Source organism: Malus sylvestris, chromosome 3 (assembly GCF_916048215.2).
Source record: "Malus sylvestris chromosome 3, drMalSylv7.2, whole genome shotgun sequence".
In the NCBI taxonomy this organism is placed as follows: Eukaryota; Viridiplantae; Streptophyta; class Magnoliopsida; order Rosales; family Rosaceae; genus Malus; species Malus sylvestris.
In genome coordinates this window covers 36,209,720-36,236,607 of record NC_062262.1, presented here as the reverse complement: position 1 = coordinate 36,236,607, position 26,888 = coordinate 36,209,720, and the positions used below count along the sequence as shown (strand labels likewise).

General features: G+C 38.8%; 4 protein-coding genes across 5 annotated transcripts in view; 2 read left to right on the top strand and 2 right to left on the bottom strand.

The window, feature by feature from the left end:
* LOC126617238 (uncharacterized) overlaps positions 1-3,415 on the bottom strand; it is an 88,260-nt gene extending 84,845 nt beyond the window's left edge. The window contains exon 1 of the mRNA XM_050285261.1: positions 2,775-3,415. Within this exon, the coding sequence (XP_050141218.1) occupies positions 2,775-3,275 (501 nt within the window). The 5' untranslated portion in view covers positions 3,276-3,415. The remainder of the gene's footprint in view (positions 1-2,774) is intronic.
* Positions 3,416-12,972: 9,557 nt separating this feature from the next.
* Positions 12,973-18,996, top strand: LOC126617478 (kinesin-like protein KIN-14I). The gene is made up of 19 exons (XM_050285569.1): positions 12,973-13,447; positions 13,692-13,858; positions 13,963-14,106; positions 14,285-14,527; positions 14,627-14,698; positions 14,963-15,031; positions 15,185-15,262; positions 15,371-15,478; positions 15,562-15,643; positions 15,749-15,844; positions 15,946-16,119; positions 16,232-16,338; positions 16,443-16,623; positions 16,775-16,934; positions 17,058-17,311; positions 17,406-17,569; positions 17,641-17,832; positions 18,022-18,509; positions 18,603-18,996. Exons 1-19 carry the CDS (start codon positions 13,321-13,323, stop codon positions 18,718-18,720), a joined length of 3,024 nt encoding a protein of 1,007 aa, XP_050141526.1. The 5' UTR covers positions 12,973-13,320; the 3' UTR covers positions 18,721-18,996.
* A 1,184-nt stretch (positions 18,997-20,180) lies between these two features.
* LOC126616424 (major allergen Pru ar 1-like) lies at positions 20,181-22,357 on the top strand. Its single transcript, XM_050284474.1, has 2 exons — positions 20,181-20,474; positions 21,791-22,357. The coding sequence occupies exons 1-2, from the start codon at positions 20,291-20,293 to the stop codon at positions 22,087-22,089; spliced, it is 483 nt and encodes a 160-aa protein (XP_050140431.1). The 5' UTR covers positions 20,181-20,290; the 3' UTR covers positions 22,090-22,357.
* A 131-nt stretch (positions 22,358-22,488) lies between these two features.
* LOC126616423 (probable polygalacturonase) lies at positions 22,489-26,330 on the bottom strand. Of its 2 annotated transcripts, none has more exons than XM_050284472.1 (7): positions 25,987-26,330; positions 25,723-25,805; positions 24,509-24,823; positions 24,162-24,282; positions 23,891-24,065; positions 23,708-23,778; positions 22,489-23,620 (listed from the first exon to the last, which is right to left on the bottom strand). In XM_050284472.1, exons 2-7 carry the CDS (start codon positions 25,768-25,770, stop codon positions 22,953-22,955), a joined length of 1,398 nt encoding a protein of 465 aa, XP_050140429.1. In that variant the 5' UTR covers positions 25,771-25,805; positions 25,987-26,330; the 3' UTR covers positions 22,489-22,952. The 2 variants fall into 2 exon arrangements, with proteins under 2 accessions (XP_050140429.1, XP_050140430.1); XM_050284473.1 differs by lacking the exon at positions 25,987-26,330 and adding an exon at positions 25,285-25,369 and having other exon boundaries at positions 25,723-25,811.
* Between the last annotated feature and the right edge of the window lie 558 nt (positions 26,331-26,888).

The following is a 26,888-nucleotide window of genomic DNA, read 5'->3' as shown; positions in this document are numbered from 1 at the left end:
GCAACTCCTGAGACATCCAAACCGCGAGACGCAACATCAGTGGCAACCAAAATACTGGTAGTGCCTTTTCTAAAATCACGTAGAGCAGCCTCTCTTTCAGTTTGTGTACGACCACCATGAAGAGCAACTGCATGCAACCCTTGTGTTACCAAAGCTTCAGCAACTTCGTCACATCTCGTCTTCCTTTCAACAAACACAATCGTTTAAGGGAAAGGGATGGCCAGTTCCTTCAACCCGAGATGCCTCTGCTACGAGCAAAGCCAATAGCTGATCAGTCTTCTCACTCTCAGGAACCTTCTCCTTTGCTCAGATGTGTACAATGGCTCAAAATTCTTGTTCAATCTCAACAAGATCTATGCATGTCTAAGATCGCAGTAACTTTTTCCACTCCAAAATCCCAAGATCTTAAGATCAAAAGAACCGATCTTTATCGCCAATTCTTCAAATCCAGGAAACCCAATTGAAAATAAACCCAAATCGATCCAATTCTCCAGCAGATCTCAGAAATTAGACAAATTGGAAAAAAACACAGATGAAAAGTTCACTGCTCACAGTCAAAGCAAGGCACATAAGTCACCGTACTTCCCGTATCCACAATCAGCGCGAATTGCTGCGGTGGCGTCCCAATCCACAGCCGCGTCGTGTAGTACCCGTTGGCGAGGAGATCGTCATAGAGCCTCATGTGGGCGTTGGGCACCGATCTCTGGAGCCGCCGGCCGTCGAAGGGTCGCCGGTGGAGCCCCGATGGAGTGACTCGAGTGGGAGTGATCGGGAACTCAGAAGATGACTCCAGACCCTTGGGAAAATGGAAATCGACCCGGAAAATGCTCCACGAGCCGTTGTCAATGTCGAAGAGCGTGAACTTCTGCTCCGTCAACGATACTTAGTCATCGCTCAAATCCTTGCCCTTTGGGTTTCTCTCTGCGAAACTAGCTGGCTTTTCTTTTCTTTGATTTCTCTGGGAGATGTAAGGGTGCGAGCCTGAGGGCTTGGTATCTTTTCCGGTCAGGGTAAGCATGTGCCCTCCAGATTTCTTCACATCACCGCCAGTGTATGGGACGTCGTGCGATGCCATTGTCGGTTGGTGCTCTTTTAGCTGCTGCTCGGGCGGGCCACGAGAGTTGGGCTCTTGGCATCCGGGCCTGTGAAATGGAGGGAGGCCTGGGCCTGGAAGAAGAAGAAGCAGACATTTTGGCGAAGGGATAGGCCTAGCATTTGGGGTCTTTTGCTGACATTTTTTATTTTTTATTATTTTTTTATTATTTTTTTATTTTTTGAAGATGTAAATAAATATATTTTTTTGTAAATACATAAAACATATGTATATTTTTTTTTCTTTAATAAAACATTTTTTTATTTTTTATTTTGATATGACTGAACTCGAAATTAAATATTTCAGCTGCCTACGTACCCTTTCAAAGAAAGAGATCAAGTCAAAACGTAGTTCAAAATACACATTTTTTTTTTTTTTTGGTGCCGTATGCAGTTTATGCTCTTGCGGGCCAGGAGCGTTGTGTCTTGCAGTTTAGGCTCTTACAGACGAGGAGCTTGGTTCGTCAAGCGATATGAGAGAGTCGTTCCTCTCAATCTTCATAGCAAGGAGCCTTGACTGAGTAGTTGAAGAAGTCTTCTGGGAAGATGTCACGCATCGTGATGGGGATGGATGATCTTCGTGTCAAAGTTTCATTATCTCCAACACTTTCACATTGTTCTAGAGGTGAACAGGAGTTGTTTTGCCCCCTTTCCCATTGGTGAGCTTGTGGAGAAGACATATGCTTCTTGTGCAATTTCTTCGGAGTGACATGAGTCCATCCTTCGACTTCACTCGGCTTGACTGGCATGTTTTTGGAGCATGCCCCCAGCGATTGAGGTGAAAATTTTGAGTTGACAGAGCCGGAAGTGACGTCTTTTTCCAGGATTTCGTCTTCTTTGTCTTCTTGGGCCTTCTCTTCAGTGCGGTCCTCTTGGGTTTGTTGCCGTGAAGATTGGCCGGTGTAGATGATGGTGCGCCTCCTTACCTTCAATGGTCCTTTTGTGTCGACTTCCAAAGTTGCTTGGCGTTTCATCCTTGAAGGAATCAAGCTTTGAACATCGTCTTTTCCTGCTAGACTGTCGAGCTTCTCTCCCTTTGGCGTTGTCTTCCTGTTTCTAGAAGGCTTCTTAGTTTCTTCAAGTCTGTCCAAAGCCGACCGTTGCGGAAGAGATCTAGCTGTGCCGCTTTGTTTCTTGGGTTTTGATAACCTTTCAAAGACTGATCTTTGCGGTGTTGGCGTCTCAAGCCTTTTGAAGACAGAAGTTTGGTCTCGACCACTGACGCGATCAAGTGCTGCAATTCTAGGTTTTGAATAATTCAGTCTTTCGAAGACTGAAGTTCGAGGGGCGGGTTTAGGCTCCTCTTTTGGCCTTGTGGCTTGTGGTCTTGGCTTCCTCGTTTTTTTGTAGGTCACCGATGTCCGCCATTTCTTATCACCAGTAGATGCATCTTGGTTGCTTGCCCCCGGTGCCATATGACTTGAACATTGACGGGAATGATCATGCATGCTTCGGAGATGCACAGGATCGAGTGATTCAAACACGATAGTAGTAGTGTGTGCCGCCACCGTGTCTTCGAGGTCAAGCTCGATTTCCCCTTGCTGTGCTAGCTTCAGGATGAGATCTTTCAGTACGAAGCACTTTTCCGTTGGATGACTGATGAAGCGGTGGAATTTATAGTATCTTGGACTGTCGGTACAATTCATCTCTTCCGGCCGTCTGCACTCAGGCAAACTGATCACCTTCTTGTCCAACAGGTCATCTAGCATGGCAACCACATCAGAGTCGGGGAATGGATAAGTCTTCTCCTCAAGCTCCTTCAAAGTGCGTCTACGCATCTCTTGATCACGAAAAGCTTCGGTTTGAATCGCCTTGCCTCGTGTGGATATTTTGACGGGAGATGTGTTGACCGTCATCGCTTCCTTGGTGGGTTTCCATGCAGCCTTTTCCACCTTTGTCCCAAGAACTTTGTCGTTCTTGTAGTCGGCGATCAGTTCTTTCTTCCCATGATGGGCGATGCTCAACTCCATGTCATGGGCGCGAGTGGCCAATTCCTCAAAGGTCCGCGGTTTAATGCCTTGAAGGATGTATTGCAAACCCCATTGCATGCCTTGGATGCACATCTCGATTGAAGAGGTTTCCGAGAGCCTGTCTTTACAGTCGAGGCTTAGAGTGCGCCATCTGTTGATGTAGTCAATGACTGGTTCGTCCTTCCACTGTTTTGTGCTCGTTAGCTCTAGCATACTCACAGTGCGGCGGGTACTATAGAAGTGGTTGAGGAATTCCCGCTCTAATTGCTCCCAACTGTTGATGGACTCAGGCTCTAGATCCGTGTACCACTCAAAGGCGTTTCCTTTCAGCGAGCGCACAAACTGCTTGGCGAGGTAATCCCCTTTGGTTCCTGCGTTGTTGCAAGTTTCAACGAAGTGGGCAACGTGTTGTTTCGAGTTTCCCTTTCCATCAAATTGCATGAACTTTGGTGGTTGATAACCCCTCAGCATCCTTAAGGTGTCGATCTTCTTTGAATACGGCTTTGAGTACAACCCGGAGGTATTTGAGCTCCCTTCGTACTGTGCCTTGATGGTGTTGGTGATCATCTCTTGCAGCTGCTGGATAGAAAGAGATCCCATGAGTGCCGCTGCTTGGTCTGGCTCGGGCTTCGCATCGTTTTTCTCCACCTGAGGCTCATCTTCTAGGTTAGGGTTCTCGTCGTCCTGTGGCTCCAGTCGGCTGACGAGTGCAGCGATTTGCAAGTCTTTTTCTTCCACAGTTCGGGTTAGCCTTGCGATTGCTTCATTCATCTGAGCCAGTTGTTCTTCAACGGAGGTAACGCCGATAGTCATGACTTGTGCGACCAATAGACGTGACTTTCCTTTATACATCCAGGATGCTGATGAAGAACGTCGTTGGCTGCTTTGGGATGTCATCTTATGTGCCTCAGCATCATGCTTCGGTGCCCCCAGCGAGGTCAGGTTGATGACAGACTCGCACCTTGGATGCTCCCCTTGCTCTTTTAGCGGCACCAATTTTGAAGTAGCATGTTGAGGAACGGTTGTGGCGCCAATGGATTGTCTGTTTGCGGCAGAAGTGCTTAGGATCCTTCCCTCAGTGGTTGCGAGAATGGCTTGTCCTTTGCTTGATGCCATTGACTTTGAGGTGTGCTTGGATTCCTTGAACGGAGAAAGAGATGAGAGGTAGAGATGGTCCCACCGGGCGTGCCAATTTGTAAACACGGAAAATTCCCGAAACGAAAGAGACAAGAACAAACGCGCACAAACAAATATTAAGTATTTGATGATTTTGGGTTACAATCTCTCTCAAATTTGATCCTCTGATTCGATCTCCGTAAGGTGTTGATTTATGGGTATTTTGTTGATCCAAGGGCCGTCAAGGCTTGATCTTGGATGAACAGTTGGAAGTTTCTTCAAAGGGCCGTGGGCTTGATCTTTGAAGTTGGATTTGAGCGGATCTTCAAGGAGTCGTTGGGGCTTGATCTTGAGGATGAATGTTTCTTCAAGGGCTGTTTGAGGCTTGATCTTGAATAACGGTGATGAGCGGATCTTCAAGGGCGTTTGGGCTTGATCTTTGAAGAACAGTGATGAACGGATCTTCAAGGGCTTTTGGGCTTGATCTTGAAGAACGGTTGGATGTGTGGATTTGTCGACGTTTGTTGATCCAAAAGGCCGTTGGGGCTTGATCTTGGATGAACGGATGATGAACGATGGTGCTTTCTTCAAGGGCCGTCGGGGCTTGATCTTGAAAGAGTGATGAACAAAGAACGAAGAACACTTTCTTGATTCTTCGGGAACCTGGATGCTTGAGAGCTTCGGAGTTTCAGAGCTTCAGAGCTTCAAGGTGTAATATCAATTGGTTCCCTCCTCAAATGAATGAAATTGGGCTTGTATTTATAGAATTTTCCAAGGCCTAATTTTGAATATAATATTCCAGATGAAATAAGTCGTTTCTGCCAGGTGTTGACACGTGTCCTATTTGATGACTTTTCCAACTCATTTCAATTTTCGTTGAGTCACACGCTACGTGTAAAATTTATGTAATACATGAGCGTTGACACTTTGATTTATCGGTCAACATTTATTTACCGAAATTTCGATGTCTACAGTTTTATTTTGTACCCATATATTAATTTATTTTTGTGCCCATATTTTTTAAAGTTTTATTTGTATTTGTGCCTATGTGTTTACCGTCACGTGACATTGTATAATTAATCAATAATAGAAAAATTACATATGGTATATTTATGTTTTATGGCTAAACTTTGTATCATATATTTATTGTCACATCCCCGGCTCGACTCCAACGTAACACGATATTGTCCGCTTTGGGTTCCGATCAAGCCCTCACAATTTTGTTTCTGGGAACTCACACGAGAACTTCCCAGTGGGTCACCCATCATGGAATTGCTCTCGCGCGAACTCGCTTAACTTCGGAGTTAAGATGGAACCCGAAGCCAGTGAGCTCCCAAAAGACCTCGTGCTAGGTAGAGATGAAAATATACATATAAGGCTTAGAGGATCCACTCCCCTAGGTGTTGTGGGATGGTACATTTATATTTTTAGTTTGTACCCACTTTTAATTTGCAACCTTTTTTTTAAATTTGTTTGTATTTTATTTTTAGTTTTAATTTGTACTCATGTATTAATTTCTTTTTGCGCCCATATTTTTTAAAATTTCATTTGTACTCATAATTTTTTAATCTTTTATTTGTACCCTAATTTATTTATACTGTACTCATTCTTCTTTATTAATGTACCACTTTGTTATATGTGAAATGTACCAATTTTTTTAACATTATGGATACATTCTTTTGCCATTTATTATTTCTTATTGTTACATAGTTTTATTCATTCATTCAATTAAAATGTTTGAATTTTTTTATTATAACGGTTTCTAATAGTATTATAATGAGGGATTTTAAATTCATAGGATTATAAATCTCATAAAATATCAAACAATTAATGTCAAAACTATATAAAAAAATATAAATATAAATATTAATAGTAATATAATTAATGAGGTGTACAATGACAAAAGATTTTGATCAAACTTTGAATACCATTAAAGTTTTAATCAAAGAATGTTAGAGACTAAGAACTCCATCCAAAGTATTTCACGTATATATATGCGGATGCCTTAGCCTGCTGATCGCTTTAATTAATTAATTACCATCTGCAACTAGAAGAAGGAAACAGGAAAGTAAATACTCCACGTCGCCATGCACCCGTTTGGGCCGGGGATGGCCTTTCCGTTCCTCATCTACCTTCTTCTTGTTGGCTGTTTTTTTGTCAAGTGGACCTAAAATAAAAGGGTAAGCTATATCTTATTGTCCGTAAGGTTGAATTAGTAATAATCGTTTTCTTTGTTAGATTAAGGTATATGTTCAAGTTCTGTTGCCGACAATTCATTTTGGTGAGCGGTATATATATAAAAACCAAAAGAAGGATAAGACTTCCTCTCTAAGTCCTAAAAAACGTTTGTGGTATGTCATGGCTCAAGATAGGGTAGTCTCCCCTTCCCTCTAAACTTTTGATTACCAAAAAAAAAAAAATACCATCTTATCATCTTGTCCTCTCTTGTTTTTTGTTTTTTGAAATAAAGCACCTCTCAATATCATCTTATCCTCCTATGTAAGTTTTGGGACAAAAGCATACAAAATTTAAAGCCCTTTCAACCCATTGACCTGAAGAAATCCCATCAATATCCAAATTATCATGTTGATAACTTGTTATTTGTTTCCAGTCGATCAAGACTTAAGGCCCATAAACCAAAGCTTCGGTTGAAGAAATCTCAATCTCATTGATCTTGCTACGTACGTATGCTTAGGTTTAGTTTCGTATTTATAAATTGGAACCAACCAACCTAATCGAACGTGATTGCAAAGCCATCCATGGAGGCATATTAATCCCCTTGCCTAAGCAAAACCTCAAACAACCGCATTGAACTCTATCTGCAAGCCATCAAACAAATTATTTCTAACGGTGTATAAATTGCATTTGCAAGGCACTACACCACAAAGTAAATTTTTGAGATTTGAAAAACGTCACGGAAAACATTTAATAACGTTTCGCATAAAGACATAGTCGTGGAAATCAAGGACAACACTTAGCTATTTCACACGAGTGTCCAGACTCACAGCACAAACCAATATCTATATATCCTTGCTCGATCGACAACGAAAAGGAAATATGTCTTTAAATCTTTATCCTTAAATTGTTCTTCTTTTTTGGTACATGGGTTTAGTACATGAGTTGGAATATTATTAGAAACAAAATGGTGCAACAGCTAGCCATCAATGCAAGTACATAGGATGATTAAGGGGAATGTGAGGAGAAAAAGGACTGGTGTAATGCCCTTGATCTCTCTGAGGGTCTGAGCCCTCATCATAGCCAGCTGGTCGGCTCAAAAAATACACCAAAAGATGCAGGAGTGCAATGCTTTCATGATTTACAGGGAATACATATGATGCATGTTGTCCCACCTACATAATACTAAAACACAACAAAACTTTATCATCACTTTTATTATATCCATATTCCTTTTCCTATTATGAAATAAAGTTGAGGTTACACCGTAAAATCAAAAAGCAATTTTAAAGAGCAATTCAATTCTTTATAAACACAAGCAAAGTTTGATAAACTTTCGATTTGACACATTTCTTCACATCCTCACATACTCCTCACGTGTGAAGGGCTTTTAAGTCTAACACATAAACAAAACAAATTGCGTGACGCAAAGCACGTGTGACTGTTGAGCTTTACACGCGGGCCAAGCTACTATGATACCATGAAAAAAAGTTAAGATTACACTATAAAACCAATTGACAATATGAGAAGTAGTTAATTCTTCATAAAAACATGCAAAGTTTACTAAATTTTTAGCGGAAGACAGTTTCTTCACATCCTCACAATTATCAGCTACATGCATATTTATTTATGTATTAAACCCAACCTTCTAATTAGTTATAACAAGAAGCATTTACAACCTCACAAGGAACTATGAACCACCCACTGGCAAGTTTAACAAATTGGTGTCTTCAAAGAAAAGGCTTGACTTTTTCATCGTTTATATAATATATATATATATATATATATATATGAAAATATAACATATACCACTTGGTTCATAGATTTGTTCTGAAATTCATAACTGCATGCATTTCTGGGTGGAAGCGGCTGGTGTTGGCTTTCCATGGGGGACCGCCTATGATCCATATATTTGCCACCAAAGACTCCTTTTTACACTCTGGCCAATCAAAAACTATAATCATAATTAATTATGGTCATGATAATGATGACGATGAGGATGAGTGCTTAGCCTTGTAATGTGACATGGCAATATATATATATATTCCTTCTCTATGTAGCATATATCGCTAAAGAGTCGTTGTAATTATTCATTGGAACCAAAAAAAGTCTTTGTAATTATATAAAGGCATCAAGCTAGTGGGAAGTGGCTATCTTTTTATGCATTTTCCGGGTCATTGCTAAAAGACGAAAGGAACTTACCTACACTTGTATGTGATGTCACAACGACTTTAAGTTAGTCAAATATGGTTATGTAGGAAAATTTAAACACAACATAATACCTGTAATTGAGGGATTACGGTTTAGGGGTTTCTTGACTTTGTAAAATTTCTTTGGACTCTGCCCAAATTGGGAAACGGAAAGAGCAAAGATTAATTAGATGCGAAAATCATGAGTACAGTAGAGGTTGATTAGATTGTATGATCCAAAGTTGTTAAAAAGTCTATTTCTAAAACTTGTGAACTACTTTCACTTTTCCTAAACTAACTTAATAAAAAACTGCATCTATGTGGACGAGGTTTCTGTTTATAAAGTATGTTTTGGTCTCTTTTTATCGCCTACTAATATGCTTGCTTATATGATACTTTTGCTTCAATTGAGGACCAACTTTCTTTTTCGTAAGAGAAAAAAAAACCCCCATGTATGATGTAGTGTAATGTTTTCATTATATAACAATATAATTTAGTATATAGGACAACTTACATGGCACGAGTACATTATCACTTGATGTCTTATATCAATATAACAATTAATACATTGCACAAAAACTCACACTCATATTTATTTCATTGACATACGACGCCATCATGGTATAAGACGTCACTATGTCACATTACGAAATAGATATATGCTTTTATCGATGATGGAAGAGATTATCCGACTATTTTCTCGTCGTGCCACGTGCCACATGCCACATGCTCTCCATCTTGTGTGCATAAACCCGCGCAATGCCGTTGCAAAAAGGGATGGAGAACCTACAAAGGCATTCATGGGAAGTATCACCTTAGCTGGCCACCTCTCAACATGTGATCGCGATCAATTTCTGTTTTTCACCCATATGGCATGATGACCATGTGGCTATTATGACATATAATCTTTCTGAAATTGGTAATTGCAATTATAATCCAACTATTGACAACCTTTTATTATAACTAATGAGTCCGCATTTGCTCACTTTCCTAACCCAAGGTAATTGTTACATCCCTTCCAGAATACGTGGCGCAAATCCATAAGAAAAGTAACGATTATCTTGGATTAGGGGGTGAGAAAAACGGACTGTACAATTAATAATAATTAGTACCACTATGGGATGATCTAGTGGTTGGATACGAATTTTATATCCGTATTTTAAACAACACGTACTGAATTCGATTCTTAGTGTTGGTGAATCATATGATGGTGCCAAGGGAGACTGACATGTTTCTGTGAGTCTTCTCAACCCTCGGAATGATGGTCTGCAATGATGAAACCACCAACAGGTCCATTTTTTTATTTAAAAAAAATTAATAATGATTAGCAACTCTCTGGTGCCTTTTAATTGGATTGCTTTTGGAATAATACTTTTACTATTAACTTGGAATTCTATGTTTTGATGAATCTCACTAATTATGTTAATTTCTTTTTATTTTTAAAGAAGTACTCAAATTTAGAAGGATTTTCATACATTAGATTCCCGCCGAGCGGTCGCGAGTAGGACCGGTCAAGAAGCTCTAAGTGGGGCCTCAACTTTATCCACAGCTGGAGGTTCGGCACCGAAGCTACGATTTGAATTTTTTCGAACGTTGAAGCCATCGATCTGCAATGCGGATGCATGCCCCATGCTTCCCATCATGTCCCATTTGTTTGTTTGCTTCCATTGGTTGTTAGGCAGAATACTTGTTTTTTTTTCAAATCATGTGCGCATAACATTTTCTGGCCAAAACGCATACTATTACTCTTACCTTGCTCGAATAGTTTGTTCTCTTCCTAGTCACATCACATAACATTTTCTGGCCAAAACGCATACTATTACTCTTACCTTGCTCGAATAGTTTGTTCTCTTCCTAGTCACATTGTCACAAAATCTTGCCAGAGATTCGTAATAAATAAAGCGAAACCCTACGTATGAGAGGTCAAGTAATTGAATGCCATTTCATCATATATATATACACACACACACACACATATATATATATATATATATATATTTGAGAGGTTGTGTCAAGTAATGATTGTAATCAAGAACGTGAGGAGTTGTCTTGTATTTAAAAACAAACTTTTTCAAAAGCTTATAAAGAGTTGAGTTATTCCTCCATTGTTATGGTATTTAAACTCGTAAAATTGATCACATTGCGTGCATGACATATTAGAGTATGTATCAGTAATGTGATCAACTTTGTGTGTCTAAATAGCATTACACATGACTTTTAGAGTGAAACCTTAATTTTGTTAATGATATTATAGCACATTTGCCCATGTTATCATATAGTATCACAGAAAGAAAGTTTTTATGCTTTAATACAAGAGTACTTATAGGAACCCAACTACCAATCATAGTGTCAATAATACAACGTTATATTTAACTTTTCTTCCACGTACATAACGTTGTGTGATTGACACGAGATGCCATATAGATGGTGTACCATTGCCATTTAAGTTGATCTCTTAGCATATTAGGGTTCGTTCCAATATTTTGACCTAAACAGTTCCAAGCTAATTAGTGGTTAATCCCATGATCACATGACCTAATTAGAGATCAAGGCAATAGTCTCTAGATACTTGGGGTACGTACGGTTATTGAATAGTGGTTAATCCCATGATCACACGACCTAATAAGATAACTCAAAGGTCCGTCGGTTACTATTGTTTTTTTAGAAGTTTAATGGGAGGAGAGGGTACCCCACCTCCAAGTCAACATACCATAAGTTTCTTTGAGAACTTACAAAGGGATCTTAGCTCTTTCTTAGTTTTTACAGATCGCCTACCAAAAGAGATTATCGGCATCAAAACTCAAACCTATATGCCTCAATTTAGCAAAAAGAAGAATCCTTACGCCTTACTAACTCAACCTACCCCCGTTAGCGGTTGGTTACTACTGTTTTCAGCAACCGTTTCTGCTACCTGATAGAAACACACGACCAACCAGTTAGTCGCCCACTACCCTTCATTACATATAGTATCTTGGATGTATTGGATGATTGGATAATTGGATAATGTCGATTTCTTTCATCTTGCTTTCAAAGTTTTCACTTGCCCAAGTTTGTGTCAAGGTCTTCTAACTTTCCACATGTTTCCGTTGATTTGAAACAACTTAACCACAATCCCATATATGATATTTGAATTTCAAACTCTTAAACAAATTGTATATATGGCTTCAGAGCTAGAGGTTTGTCAAATGGATTGAAAACGACAAATATATATATACACTGACATGCACTAGAAAATTTTAAAATTCGCTCCCTCCTAGTTTCGTCAGAAAGGTGGTTGAACATTTGAATCAAGAAAAATAGTCAAGCTGGTAGCTAGAAACTAGTTGAATAACAAATTGTGACCAAAAGTGTGACTCTAGTGCGGTTCGAATTCCCTTCTTCCCCCAACAATGTGTAACTTACCAACGTTATCGTTTATAAAAAAAATATAACGAAATGGACAAACATACCGACTTCTGATAATATTTGAATGACATATATATAGCTTTTAATATTTTTTGAATCCATAAATGGAGGAGTTTTGTCGTTTAATTAAGGCAATAGTGGCACAAACAAACACTAGCCATCATTATCAAATTAGCAAACACGACTTTGATTAAAAAAAAAAAAAAACACGCGTGATGATCAAGGATTAAAAGAGATTTTGGATTTGAAGCATATAGTGCATGGTAGGTTTCATGAATCTTAATTAGTTTTAAAACCTTAAACTAATTTGGACCGCCATTCACTGTCCAAATCGTCGGGCAAAGATTTTCATACCTACAATCATACCTCGAACACAAAAATGGTTATTGTGACAAATGAATTGTGTTCCATACACGCAAAATAGTTTATCAAAATTTCACGTATTAATATTATTATTAAATTACTTATGTCATAATAAGTTATTGATTTATTAATATTATTCATTGTTTTCCAACTATTCACAAATATAGCGTTGTAACCGACACCCCCGGTGGATATTTATTGTGTTTCTCATCTTAAATAGTTTTTCATATAAAGGATTAACTTAAAATGACAGAATATATGTCATCTAATATATTGAACTCGTATAAGAATCACACTTCTACAGTATATAAGAAAATATGACTCATATAGTTATTGAACCACACTAATGTAGTCGTGGTATGAAAATGTATCAAATTCAAGCTGCATGATTCTTATATAAAGTTTCATATTCACTCAAACTAATGTGGAAGACCTAAGAATTGTTGGCGGAAGATATTGCCATTTTTTAATAGTTGGGACCTGAGAGTCAGAGTCCATGTATAACATCAATATTAATTATTTTTTTTCAAAAGAAAAGAGGGTAGTTTGGTAATTTGGGATAAACACGGGAAGGCTCGCAGACAGGTTTGGGAGGGGGAGAGTAGGCTCGGAGAAAAAGGGGAGTCAGAGAGAGAGAGAGAGAGAGAGAGAAATGAAAAGAGAGAGAAAAGCAAAAGTTCTCACCAACTGTTGAAGAGAAAGAGAAAGTCTAAATTGGAAAACAAAGAAACCTTTACATCAATTCAAACACCACCTCAAAACAACGGCACAGATACTCTCTCTCTCTCTCTCTCTCTCTCTCTCTCTCTCTCTCTCCTGGCGCCAACACAGAAGCATAGCTGAAATTGCATTGATTTCGTGTGGATTCTTTTTGAGAAGTTGAGAGGGATTTGATTGATTGATGGCTGCATTGTGAGAGTGTTTGGTTTCGAGTTTCGGGTCGGAGTGATAAATTGTTAGTGGTTGCTTGGTTAGTGGTGGAGAAGCAAGCAAGAAAGAAGGAGCAAAAAATGGCGGTGGCAGGAGGGGGAACGGCATTGTCGTTTTCGGTTGCGTCCGTGGTGGAGGACGTGCTTCAACAGCACGGCACTCGCCTCGGCGATCTTAAGTTGGAGTCTCGAAAAGCTGAGGAAGCAGGTACTCAATTCTTTTTTTTTTTTTTTTTTTCCATCCAAAATCTCTCGATTGTATTCAAGATTGAATTTTTTCTCAGCAACCAAACAGAAAGTAGCTATCTTTCCTTTGTTTTGTTTAACTTTACCAATTGATACTTCAAAAACATTTTAATCTACTTTAATTATTAAGTTTGAAATAATTGAATACTTGAAAATTGGGTTTCGTTTCATTCTTTGAGCTCATTGAGCTAACCTTTGTTCTGTAGCATCGAGGAGAAATGAGGCGGCCGGGTGGCTTCGAAAGATGATCGGCGTTGTTGCGGCTAAAGATATGCCGGCAGAGCCTTCGGAGGAAGAGTTCAGGCTTGCATTGAGAAGTGGGATTATCCTCTGCAATGCTATCAATAAAGTTCAAGCTGGAGTTGTGCCCAAGGTGACCCTGATCCTATAATCCTATCCTAATTTCCGGCTTTCTTTTCGATTTCAATTTCAATTTGTAAATATTGGGCAGTTGTTTACATTGTTTAATTTTCTCAGGTGGTAGAAAGTCCATGTGATTCAGCATTGATTCCCGATGGGGCGGCTTTGTCTGCATTTCAGTACTTCGAGAATGTGAGGAACTTCCTTGTTGCTATTCAGGGGATGGGACTTCCCACGTTTGAGGCATCTGATTTGGAACAAGTACGTATTTTTACACAAAAGGGTATTCTTCATTTTTTGCATAGAAATTTATTTTGGATAGGTTTCTATGCGCGCTGAAATACTGGCACTTGTAACCGGCAACTATAGTTTTCAGAATTAGATTTTCTAAGATGAGTACTTCTTTAACATCTATACATTTTATTTTCTTATCCTTCAGGGAGGGAAATCTGCAAGGGTTGTGAATACGGTTCTGGCGCTTAAATCTTACAGTGAGGGGAAACAAACCGGGGGAAATGGGCCAAATGGCTCGAAATTTGGTGCAAACATAAAACCTACTACTTCTGCCAAGCCTTTTGTAAGAAAAAATTCGGAGCCATTCACGAATTCGCTGTCAAGGACTTCCTCAATGAATGACAAATCTTTGAGTGCTCTGTCCTCTGATCTTAATTCTAACAAGATGGTTGGTAACCTAACCTTATATTATCAATTTTGTTTTGTGTATTGTTGCATTCTTGAGTAGTAACTATAAGTTCTCCTTTCTTGTTTTGCGTTATTGCAGCCTAATTCTCAGTCCTTGAGTATGCTTGTTCGCGCAGTTTTATTAGATAAGAAGCCTGAAGAAGTTCCGATGGTAAGTTTTAATGCAGTCTCTGACCTATTTCTGATTTAGTGGCGGAAACATTCTCTCATTTTGTACGACCTATATCTGCTACTTAATATTGTCTAACTGGTCTGCATTTAACCAAGCGAATTGTGTTTTTAACTTGTGAGAAAAAAGGCATTGTTTGATTTTTTGATACAACTACCTATAAAGTACTATTGATTCACTCTCGGTGATATATTGTGACATTGCTGCTGCTGCGTAATTGGATTATTTTATTCGAATGTGCAACAGTTGGTAGAGTCTGTGCTAAGCAAGCTCGTGGAGGAATTTGAGCAACGTATGTCCAGCCAATATGAATTGGTATGTTTGTTTTTCACCTTCAAAATTCTTAGCCCTCAAACATTATCAGGAAAATTTGTGGCAGGGATAACTGCTTTCACCTATTCAACATGATTAGAGTTATCTCTTTGTTTCTTTTTCATACATTCACGTACTTACAAATTAATCTTACAGACAAAACCAAGTCAAAAAGATGTGGCTGTTTCACACGGAAACAAATTTCCGATGAAATTCGCTTCTGGTGATAAAAAGGTATTGTTGTGCTTTAGTTTCTGATCAGCTAGTGAAATTCATATTTTAATGTCGAAGTCTATAACTGATTGAAACTCAAATATCTTTGCCTTTTGTGATAATAATTAGATGGAAGACAAAACACTTGTCAATAAAAATTACATATCTGACGAGGAATCAAAAAGTCGGCTCCTTAAACAGCAAATGATCTTTAATCAACAACAAAGAGATGTTCAGGTAGGTCTCAGCCGTGATCTATTATTTATTATTACATTTTGTGTTTTTGGTTAGCATACTTATGCCGTATATCAAATTTGCAGGAACTAAAGCAAACTCTTCACACTACCAAATCTGGTATTCAGTTTATGAAAATGAAGTTCCATGAGGAGTTCCACAATATTGGTATAAATTATGAAAGAAATACATTTGGTGTTTTTTGTTGACATTTATCCTTTTGAGGGTGGTGAGTAGAAATCTTTATACTCATTCAATTTTCTGCTTCCATAGGTTTGCACATTCACGGCCTAGCTCATGCAGCGAGTGGATATCACAGAGTTCTTGAAGAAAATCGAAAGCTTTACAATCAAGTCCAAGACCTCAAAGGTAATAGAATAATTGGTGGCTGCCTAATCTCTAAGTTTTGTGTCTGCCTTCATAATGCTAGTCCTCAAAATGTCTAATTAGTTGTATGGTGTGTTGATTAGGAAGTATCAGGGTTTATTGTCGAGTGAGACCCTTCTTATCTGGAGTATCAAACTGCTTAAGTACTGTGGATCATATAGAAGATGGAAATATCACTATTAACACCCCAGCAAGGCATGGGAACGGACGCAAGTCCTTCAGTTTCAACAAAGTATTCGGGCCATCTGCAACCCAAGGTTGGTAAGCTTCTCTTAAGAAGGTTTACTAAGATGGAAATAGTCTTCGGAGTTTAAATAATCTACACATTTGATTATATTTGTCACAATGTTATTTTCTACTGCATCGCAGCTGATGTTTTCTCTGACATGCACCCATTGATTCGGTCGGTCCTTGATGGTTACAATGTTTGCATATTTGCATACGGCCAAACTGGATCGGGCAAAACTTACACTATGGTAACATAAGCTGTCTATCACTGTACACATGTTATTTTATGTGAACTGTAGATTGCTTGATTGATTAACATACTATCACTAACTTTTGTTGTTTAATTGATTAGAGTGGACCCAGAGAGCTTACGGAGAAAAGCCAAGGTGTAAATTTTAGGGCATTGGGAGATTTGTTTGTTATAGCAGATCAAAGAAAGGACACTTTCTTTTATGATGTTTCTGTTCAAATGATTGAGATCTATAACGAGCAAGTACGAGATCTCCTTGTTACTGACGGGAGTAACAAAAGATATCCTTTACTAGTTTACTGCTTTTATACTTTTTTTTCTCCAATAGTTCATGAAATTTGGCTTTAGTCAAGCTACTTGTCAAACACTTGTGATAATCCAAAAACTTATGTTGTCTTTCACATATTCCAGGCTTTCCTTAACTATTCGTACATTAGAAATTCGTAATAGTTCTCAGACAGGTCTGAATGTGCCAGATGCAAATCTTGTTCCTGTGTCATCAACATCTGCTGTTATTGATCTGATGAACCTTGGACATAGGAATCGTGTTGTGGGTGCAACTGCCCTGAATGACCGTAGTAGTCGTTCTCACAGGTGAGAATCTAAACTTCTCTTTGTGTGTGTGTGTGTGTGTGAGCGGGAGGGAGAGGGAGAGGGTTGAATGGGTGTAAATACATAAGCTGCAATTCGCCAATTCTAACTTTTATCAATCTGCAGTTGCTTGACTGTTCATGTTCAAGGAAGGGATTTGACATCAGGAGCTATTCTTCGTGGCTGTATGCATCTGGTTGATCTTGCGGGAAGTGAGAGGGTGGACAAATCTGAGGTGACCGGAGATAGACTAAAAGAAGCTCAACATATTAACAAATCCCTCTCAGCTTTAGGAGATGTGATCGCTTCCCTTGCCCAAAAGAATCCACATGTTCCATATAGAAATAGTAAACTAACACAGCTGCTCCAAGATTCACTTGGTACGGTTAACTAACTCATGCCTTCTCGAGAGATTTTAGCCCAGATTGTCAAGAAACTTTTGTTAATGGTTCTCTATTTGTAATCATATTTCAGGTGGACAGGCCAAGACACTTATGTTTGTTCACATAAGCCCTGAGCCAGATGCTGTTGGTGAAACAATAAGCACGCTCAAATTTGCAGAGCGAGTAGCCACAGTTGAACTTGGTGCAGCCCAAGTAAACAAAGATAGCACAGATGTCAAAGCTCTCAAAGAACAGGTTTTTACATTCTCTGTCACACTCTGACTTGTATCGTTCCAATCTTATACTGAAATTTTCTTTGTTATCAGATTGCTGGTCTTAGGGCATCACTAGCCAGGAAGGAGGAGGAAGCTGAACGCAATCAACGCCAAGTCTGTGGCAGCTCTGATAAATCCAGGACGAAAGCTAGCGAGCTGTCACCATTTCATTCTAACCGTCAGGGTACAGACATGATGGGCGATCTGAATGGTTGCAGGACACCAATGGTAGGCAAAATCGAGGTAAGTCTAAGCTTTTGATGGTGATTCTGAAGGAAACCGTCATTTTAGTACTGTCAGTGGATGTCACGCCAAATTTTTTATGCCTCATTCTTCTGGCATGCCTTGTAGTTTCTGGCCTGAACAGTATTCAGTTCGTATGCTCGAATCATTGTGAACTTAGTGCTCTTGTTTGATGTCTTCCTTTTGTAGCTTGACGACAATTCTGCTTCGAGGACAAAAAGACAAAGCTTTGATCTTGATGAGCTACTAGGGAATTCATCACCCTGGCCCCCAGTTGATAGTCCTATCCAGAACTATGAGGAGAATGATAGAGACGTGAGCTCGGGCGAGTGGGTTGATAAGGTTATGGTGAACAAGCAAGAAGCAAGGAGGCTTGGAAATCCTTTAGGATCCTGGGGAGCAGACAATGGGAATTTATCTGATGGTTTCTACCAGAAATATCTCCAGGATTCTTCCAAGGTTTATCCAGACCAATCCTACAATATGTTCGTGGGAAGCAACAAGTTCAATGTTGCTAGCACCGATGAAATGGATGATCTTGATGCTGCCACGAGCGACTCTTCAGAGCCAGATTTTCTCTGGCAATTCAATCAGACTAAACTTACTAGCATAGGCAATGGCATTGCATCGAAAACCAAGAAACCTAACGGAAAGCCAATGAAAAGCCTAGAACCAAGGTAATTGGAACTTGGCATTCTGTTTGCATGTACATTTAGTTTAGTGAGTTTTATACAATCTGCTTGCTAAAGAAGTTACTAATGGTTTTGCAGGAAAAGTTTTAATCCTTCTCTAGGCCCTTCACGAAAATCTTTGAACGGGGTACCACATCGGGCTGCAAGGCAGCCAGTTCCAGCTGAGATGAAACGAAAAGCTGGGAGTAGAAAGTAGAGGTGTTAACTAGATACGTTGAGGGAATGATTGAGGTTTCTTCTTTTATTTTTCAATGATTTTTTTTATTTGTTACTGAGAGAGGTGTTACTACATTCTTCTTGTTTAAAAAAAAAAAAAAATCTTGTAATTTCATATAAATACAGTTCAAGTGCAGCAATAATAAATCCAGTTGCTTGTATATGTTTAAGAGTGAGTTATGTACACAAATCCTGCCATACTTTGGTGTGGATGGCAAATACTGTTTATAAATTCTATTTTTCCACTTTCTTGTAATTGATATGCTCAATTTTTAAGCGGTTGCAAGTGTTTCTATATACCAGAAGTCTTGAGTTCGTATCTCCATTTGTTAATATGCTTAGCCTTTCTTAGGTTGGCTGGTTGGCTCTAAGGCCACCTCGAAACTAAGGGGCTAGACATAGCCACGTTCAGATTTATAGCCCTGCAAAACATTATTGTTAAATGAACAGTGTCATGTCATGTTCACATACCATCTTAAGCCCCTCAATTATTTATTAGTTTTAAGTTTGTTCTTTAAATTTATTGCTTAATTTAATTAAACTACCATAATAAAATAAGGTTATCTAGACATGATTTTTGTGTATCACGTGTTGCTAAATGAATAAGCTTCCAAAATTCTTCTCTTTATATAATCTCAACCTTTCCTTTGGTTGAAGAGTGGCCATTTGAAAAAAAATAATGTAAATTTGGATTATTAGAAGAGGTAAGAGAGGTGTGTGCATGAAAAAAATATTTGAGATGAATAGAATGTAAAAAATTGAATTAAAATGAGGTACGGTGAAGAGGATGTGAGAAATGGGATAGATGTTTATAGAAAAAACTATATATTTTTTGAATTTTTTTTAAAGTCCTCCTTAAAAAAAAAAAATTTAATGATTGACTGATTGACATAAACTAGCAGTTGCCTTCTTGGCCATTGAAAATTTTCAAATCCAATCGTCAAATTTGAATCAATTTATGGAGCAGAGGAGCTGGGTCCCAAAATTTGAATTGTCAAATTTGAATTAGTTTAGGCTAGGAGAGGGGCTTCAATTGGGTCATTTTTTAGTTTTTGAACCTTTAACAACCTTAAGAGATACATGTACTCTACATTTTTAACATAAAAATATCATCTAATTATTTTATATTTAAATGAATGACACGCAACAATAAAAAAATTAGTCCAAATTTTTAATCACCAACCAAAGGGTGGTTATCCAAACAAGTTAGTGCATTATATTTTCTTAAAAATGATTTAGATGCTTCTAACAATCTACTAAGGACAAGAAAAGTTAGTTGATTAGACAAAATTTCATATCCATCACATGCAAATAAAACAATTAATCATAATTAATTAATAATCTTACAACGGTATTAGCCAACAAAATATTTTTGCAGGTCAAATCTTGTGTTCCACGGCTTACATTTATAGCAGGTAGTATATGGTCCAACAAAGCCAACTACATAAAATTTAGAAATTCGAATCTATAAATATTGAGCCAATTCAGTTCTCAACCCTCAACTCTAATCATTTTTCATATTTGCAAGGCTAATTAGTTAGCTAATTACGATGAGTTCCATAAGTTTGAGCCAGGAATTTACAAGTCCAGTTGCAGCAGACAGGTTGTTCAAGGCCTTGATCATAGACTCCCACAATCTCATCCCCAAGCTCATGCCTCAGGCCATCAAGAGCATCGAAATCATCCACGGCGATGGCGGCGCAGGAAGCATCAAGCAGATCAACTTTGCTGAGGGTAATCATAAATAAACCATGTGTCGATGACCCTAATCACAAGGATAGTGATTTTCGCACTTCTGTTTTCTCCACTTGTGCGTCCTCCTTTTGTTTATGTCCGTTGCTAAAGCAAAAGGGAAAAGGGTAGGCAGAGAAAAAGGGAGTGCATAAATCACTCTCTATTAAAATCATCATCTTCGTCACGTCAAATCTTGTGTTCGAAGACCCTAATCCTAAAAATAGTGGTTTTCACACTTATGTTTTCTCCACTGCTGCATCTTTCTTGGACATGACAATCCAACCCGTTAAACCCGATAACTGTGGATAACCGTCCGAAGATGGTGGATTTGGGGATGAAAATTTGGGTATGTTTTGGAGATTGGGGAAAACCGTGAATATTATTCAATTACGGTTTGGATATGGTTATAGAGGTCCATATCCATTCCCAAATCCACCACTATTAATAAATCATATATTATGATATAATACGTATGAATATATATGTATATTTACAAGCATTGAAATTATTTGATAATTTATTTCGTCTATAATAATATGAATATATATGTACATTCATAAGTACTGAAATTATTTGATAATTTGTTCCGTCTTTTTCTGTAGTGGTTGTTTTATTTGTTTTGTCATCCTTTTCCTTTTTTTCATGTTTGCTATCGCATTTGACTTATCATGAATACCTCCAGAAAGTATTGTATTGTTTTTTATGATTTGGATGTGGATATTCAATGACAGAATTAGTATCTATTAAATTATATTGTCAGTTAAATGAATAGTTTTTTTGCATGGACGAAAATGGATATAACTGTTAACTGATGAGGAATCTGTTACCCATGGATATGGTTATAAATAACACCCTATAGTTAACTTCGGTTATGAATATGATTAATTTTCATAGTTATGGGAATGATATGCAATTTCTGTCCCAAAATCGAACCATTGCCATCTCTATTCCTCCTTTATTTATGTCCATTGCTAAAATAAAAGGGAAGAGTGCAAGCACGAAGTGCGGAAACTTCCCATTAAATATTCATCACGTCACATTTTCCTACTTCATGTCTAATTTCAACCACGTATTTTGTGATTGATGACCCTGAGTAAAGGATTTTTCTTTTGGTCAATTGAGTAAAAGGATAGTGATTTTCACACTCTCGTTTTCTCCATCTGTACCCTCCCTTTGTTTCTCTCCATTGCTAGAGTGAAAGCGGACCAAAAGAGAGTGTGGAGGTCACTCCCAAGTAAAAATCATCATCTTTGTCGCGTCACATTTCTCTGTTTCATGTCTAATTTCGCACGTGTTTTGTGATCAACGATGTGCAGGTACGCGTTATAAGTACATGAAGAACAGAATAGACGCATTGGACGTGGAGAATTTGGTGTGCAAGTACACTCTGATTGAAGGGGATGTGCTGGCGGACAAGATTAAGTCCATTTCTTATGAGGTAAGCTTTCAAGCTTCCCCTAACGGCGGATGTACTTGTAAGATGATGAGTGAGTACCACGCCGCCGGTGACTTGGAGATCAATGAGGAAGAAATCAGGGGTGGCAAAGAAAGAGCAATGGGCATGTACAAAGTCGTTGAAGCTTACCTCTTCGAAAGTCCCGGTGCTTACGAATAGTTGCAGCAGCCTCGGCTGCATTTTCGTGTAAAGTTGTCGCGCGGGGCGGGCTTATATGTGAAAACCTCTTTCTAATTTCCGTCATTCTGTCACGGGATTATATGTGAAAAACCCTTTTTATTCTCCGTCGTTCTTCTTTTCCGGTCAACTTCACGGTGTGCATATTTCTTTTCATCCGGTTTTTGGTTTGTAGTCTTTGTTGGACATGAGAAATATATGAACTAGCAGTGAAGCTTAGAAAAGTGGATGGTTATTTTCATCTGCAACATTATCATGTGGGAAAGTAAGAAATGAAGTTCGGTAAACATCTAAATATGTGACAACGCGTGATTGGCTTGAAATACCATTACTGTACCATCTGTGCAGATAAGTTTCCCTCCAACAATGCGGACAACGACAGAACCAACTATAGCGCAGGGTGCACAAGTCCATTCATTACCAAACTTGACTTAACCAGTACATTAAACTCGAATTACTCATAATTTCAATCACATCAGTCACTTAACCCTCTCGGTGCCAGACCATGATGAGTGATTAAACTGGTATCAGTCCACATTAAGCGAAATTTACATCGTATATAAAGAAATTCAAAGAAAAACTAAAAATACAATGGAAGCAAATGACTATCTGAGTTGTACTGCACTACCAAAATTTCCTTGTACACGAAGAAACGAGGCTCTACGTGAGCCTATCAGGACGCCCCAATGATTGGGAAGATCTCGTAGCAAGGCAGAGAATGCCTGTTTGTATTCAAAGAGATGGAAGATTCGAAGATGGAGCTTTATTGGAAAATTCTCCTGTATAAACGGTATCTAATGTACAGACTGCAAGGAACCGGTGATTTTGTCTTTTCGACGTTGATCTCACAAAACTGAAGCATAATTATATAACGGAAAGAAGCAATCTGAGGAAGAGTTAAAAGCCGAGTCCCGGAGGTTTGAACACGGTTTGGGAGAAACTTCCTGTGAAAAACCGATCACATTGGAACAGAACCACGAGGTAGAAGAATTCCAAGTGAGGGCGAATGAGATATTTGAGAGACAGATGGAAGTGAAAGGCGATTTTTCGAGTCCAGAAAAGTTTCCAGCTAATGTAACATTAGTGCCAACCATATTCTCAAAGGTGATACCTTTAACAACTGGTAGTTCATCGGGATCATATTTTTCATCAGGATGCAAACCGATCTGACCAGTAGCCTCAATTGCCAAGTGAATGTTCTCCAATTCGACATTGGATATAACTATGTCTTTCATATAACCTCCTCTTCCCATAGCTGTCTTGAGTGCAATGCCGATGAATGAGTCATGTAGACGAAGCTGCTCTACACGAACATTTGATATGCCTCCAGACATCTCGCTGCCAAATGCCAGGCCGGAGCCTAAAGAAGACTGAAGGTTAACGCCACGGATGTGCACATTTTTGGTTGGTTTTCCAAAGGCAATTCCATACTCATCCCAACCGCTCTTGAGAACAATTGCGTCATGCCCCATACTAATGTTACAGTTCTCAATGCAAACATGTTCGGAAGAATCTGAGTTACACGTAACGAAATATATTTAGGCTTTGTATATGGAGATGCAGTGATAGATAAACAGCGTGAACAGAATTTTTGACGCACCTGGGACTACACCGCTAGTATATGGAGATGCAGGAGAAGCATGGAGAGTTATGTTCAGAACTTGCACATTCCTGCATTATTTCGACACATATAGTTTAACATCATATTAGTTCTTGAAATGCATCTGGTAGAGTTGAGCATACAAGAAAAGTGACATTTGACCTCATAAGCTACGAGCAGTACCTGCAGTATGTCGGATGAATGTGCCAAGCAGGGGAGTTCAAGAGGGTTAAATTCGATACAGTGACATTTTCGCATCTGGTGAATTCGACTAGATGTGGTCGGCTGTAATTCAATGCATGATAGCTGAATTGCTCCCACCAGACGAAACCCTGCCCATCAATGGTTCCATTATCACCTGGTAAAATTTATTGAATGTGGAATTAGTTACATAAGAAAGGCAGAACTCGGATATATCTCAGCACACAACCATTTTACGGATGAATATCCTCACCTGTTATCATCACATCGGTTAGATTGTCTCCGTTGATCAAGCTACGATATCTCCAACCCGGAAAGTCAATCCCTCGACCATAAGAAGGCAGGGGTTCCACAATTTCCCAGTGAGCATAATCCTGCATAAGCATTGCCAAAAATGAGCAATTTTTACAGAAGTGGGAAAGTTTTTTTTTGGTACAAGGCAGAGTTAAATTTCTGTCAGCAAAGTGATTTCCGGACACCCCTGTTTATTTCCGACCTTTAGATTGAATAAATCAAAGGAAGATCGAGACATAAATAAACAACAGTGTGCAGAAAGAGAACGATGTAGAGAAATAATTTTCACTTGTGTTATATGTGAACCTGGGATCCAAGAATGATGGCACCGGCTTCCAAAAAGAGCGTGAGGTGGCTGGTGAGGTTAAAACTCCCGGTGAGCCACCTGCCGGGTGGAACATACAGCTGAGCACCACCCTTGTCAGCAAATGACTTGACATAGAAGATAGCGTTTTGGAAGGCGACTGTGTTCAATGTTTTCCCGTCTCCAACTGCACCAAACTCCAAGAGTGACACACTGTGAGGTCTGGGATCGAAAAGCTTCTTCCCTTCGCATTCTCTGTCCTTTCCTTCTCCATCATACTCGGCACTAGTAAATGCCAGAATCAAAACCAGGGCCAGCTGAAAAATGCGAAATAAAAGAAAATTAACGTTGAAGGGAAGTTAGAGATATGCCTACAGAAATCCTAACTTGGTAGAACACCAAGAAAAACACACTAAAATCGAAACCTTAATCAACGATACAGAAAGTGCGAACGCAAAATATTGAGAGTAAAACAGACTAAAGTATACAGCATTCAATGTCCGAAGATCTCGACAATGTAGGCAAAACAAAGAAGCAATCTAATCTGAGAATCATGAATCATTAAATAAAACTAATCTTCCATTTTTTGTGGATGGCTTTCACAAATATCGTACGCAAATCCGATATACAATGTAAAAACCAACAACCATTGGATCAGAAAGATCATCTTTTGCAGATTCCCAGATGATGAAAATTCAAAACCAACATACACACACACACACACATATATATATATATATATGAATCAAACACTAGAAATCAAAATCAACGTACTTACTAGGCTCTTCATTAGTCGTTTGCTCTTCCACTTAACAGCAAATTAGCAAATTACCAAACTGAGAGAGCAGCAGAGTCTAAAAACTCTGCAAAAACCCAGTAAAAATATGAAACAAAGGGAAGAAGAAGAAGGACAAGGAAAAAGGGAACAAGTAAGAGGAGGGTTTGGGGTATGAAATGCCAATGATGTACATGAAAACAAAAAAAACCAAACAAAAACAAACGGGTGGTGAGAGAAAACGACAGCTAAAAAGGAAGGACAAAGCCAGCTGAAATTTGCAATTTGCACAACAATAAAAAGCATTTTCCACGCATCAAAGTTGGAAAGTTCAAATCTGAATAATAATGTTTTTTTTTATCTTTTACAAAATCTTCGACAATAAAAAAGTAATCTTGTTCCTTAATCAAGTTCAGAAATTAAGTTAATCTTGTTCCTTACCAAATATAGAAATTGAATTAAACCTCCACGATTCCCAACACAAATCATGTCTTTCCGACACAATCTTGGCCCCCAAAACCCTCCTGCACAAACACAAAAACACAGTCAAAATCTTTGTAACTAATTCGAGGATTTGATCGATATTGCGAGGTATCTCAAATTAATTATTTACTGTTTTAAAATTTTCAAATAACAGAAACGTGTAACAAGGATTCACAATGCATAATCGGTTCGAGATATCGTTTCAGTGACGTTTCGACTTGCCTGTTGGGTGCTGCGCACGGGGGTGGGGCGGAGGGACCGTAATGTCAGTGATGTGTCGATATTGCGAGGCTGGCGTCAGCCCAAGTTGCCAAAGCGCCAGGTTGCAACCACTCGTGCCGTCATGTGTGGGGCCGCCCTCGTCTGCTCCTCTATGAGTGATTGTCTGGCCCTTGTGCTGCTGCTTATCAGAGTGCTATTTATCCCCTCACTCCTCCTCCCCCTCGTACGGTCGCACTTCGAATTCTGGAATTCACATCAAATCAAACACTTCTACTGACGAACGCGTCTTTGTTTCCTCCCAAAAGACTTACCGTTGTTACTTGTTTTGCCAAAATCTGCGCCATATGTTAGTCAACATATAATGCCTACTATTTACTTACTTTGTTACATCATCACATGCCACGTTGCCTACAAAGTATTGGTTTTCGGTTCGATTATTTTATGTTCGACTCACCTATACAATATATCAATGATGAGTTTAATACTTGGTTGTAATGGATGTTTTATATTGTCTCATGTTCGACTCACATAGCTCCAATAATTATATGTGTGTAAGATAAGTTTGATACCTAATGATAAGTATTTGGCGTATTACCACGTTGTAAAATTATATATAAATATCCAAACCTTGTCAAAAACCATAGAAGAAGGGATTGGCATGAAATTGCCAGAGCTTATTTATCAGAAACGAAGCTGATAAGTGCTTCTGGTTCTAGAAAAAGGCCGACGACAACCATATGCTTTTGAGTATATTGACAAAAAATCCCTCGGATAAAGGAGAGAATCACTTGGAGAACCCGCGGCGGTGGCAGTGGAGGAGGGGAACAAAGAAAACCAGTTAGCAACCGCCACCTAGAATTTCAATCATTTGGCTGCTAACGGCCAGATATATCATAAAGCAA

Coding starts and splice junctions, on each gene's coding strand:
- LOC126617478 (XM_050285569.1), top strand. CDS start 13,321: ATGGCGGTGGCAGGAGGGGGAACGGCATTGTCGTTTTCGGTTGCGTCC. Junction 14,528..14,626: donor ATCTTAATTCTAACAAGATG/GTTGGTAACCTA, acceptor GCGTTATTGCAG/CCTAATTCTCAGTCCTTGAG. Junction 17,833..18,021: donor CAATGGTAGGCAAAATCGAG/GTAAGTCTAAGC, acceptor TTCCTTTTGTAG/CTTGACGACAATTCTGCTTC.
- LOC126616424 (XM_050284474.1), top strand. CDS start 20,291: ATGAGTTCCATAAGTTTGAGCCAGGAATTTACAAGTCCAGTTGCAGCA. Junction 20,475..21,790: donor GCAGATCAACTTTGCTGAGG/GTAATCATAAAT, acceptor AACGATGTGCAG/GTACGCGTTATAAGTACATG.
- LOC126616423 (XM_050284472.1), bottom strand. CDS start 25,770: ATGATTTGTGTTGGGAATCGTGGAGGTTTAATTCAATTTCTATATTTG. Junction 24,824..25,722: donor TAATTCAATTTCTATATTTG/GTAAGGAACAAG, acceptor CGCATTTTTCAG/CTGGCCCTGGTTTTGATTCT. Junction 23,779..23,890: donor ATTCATCCGACATACTGCAG/GTACTGCTCGTA, acceptor GAAATAATGCAG/GAATGTGCAAGTTCTGAACA.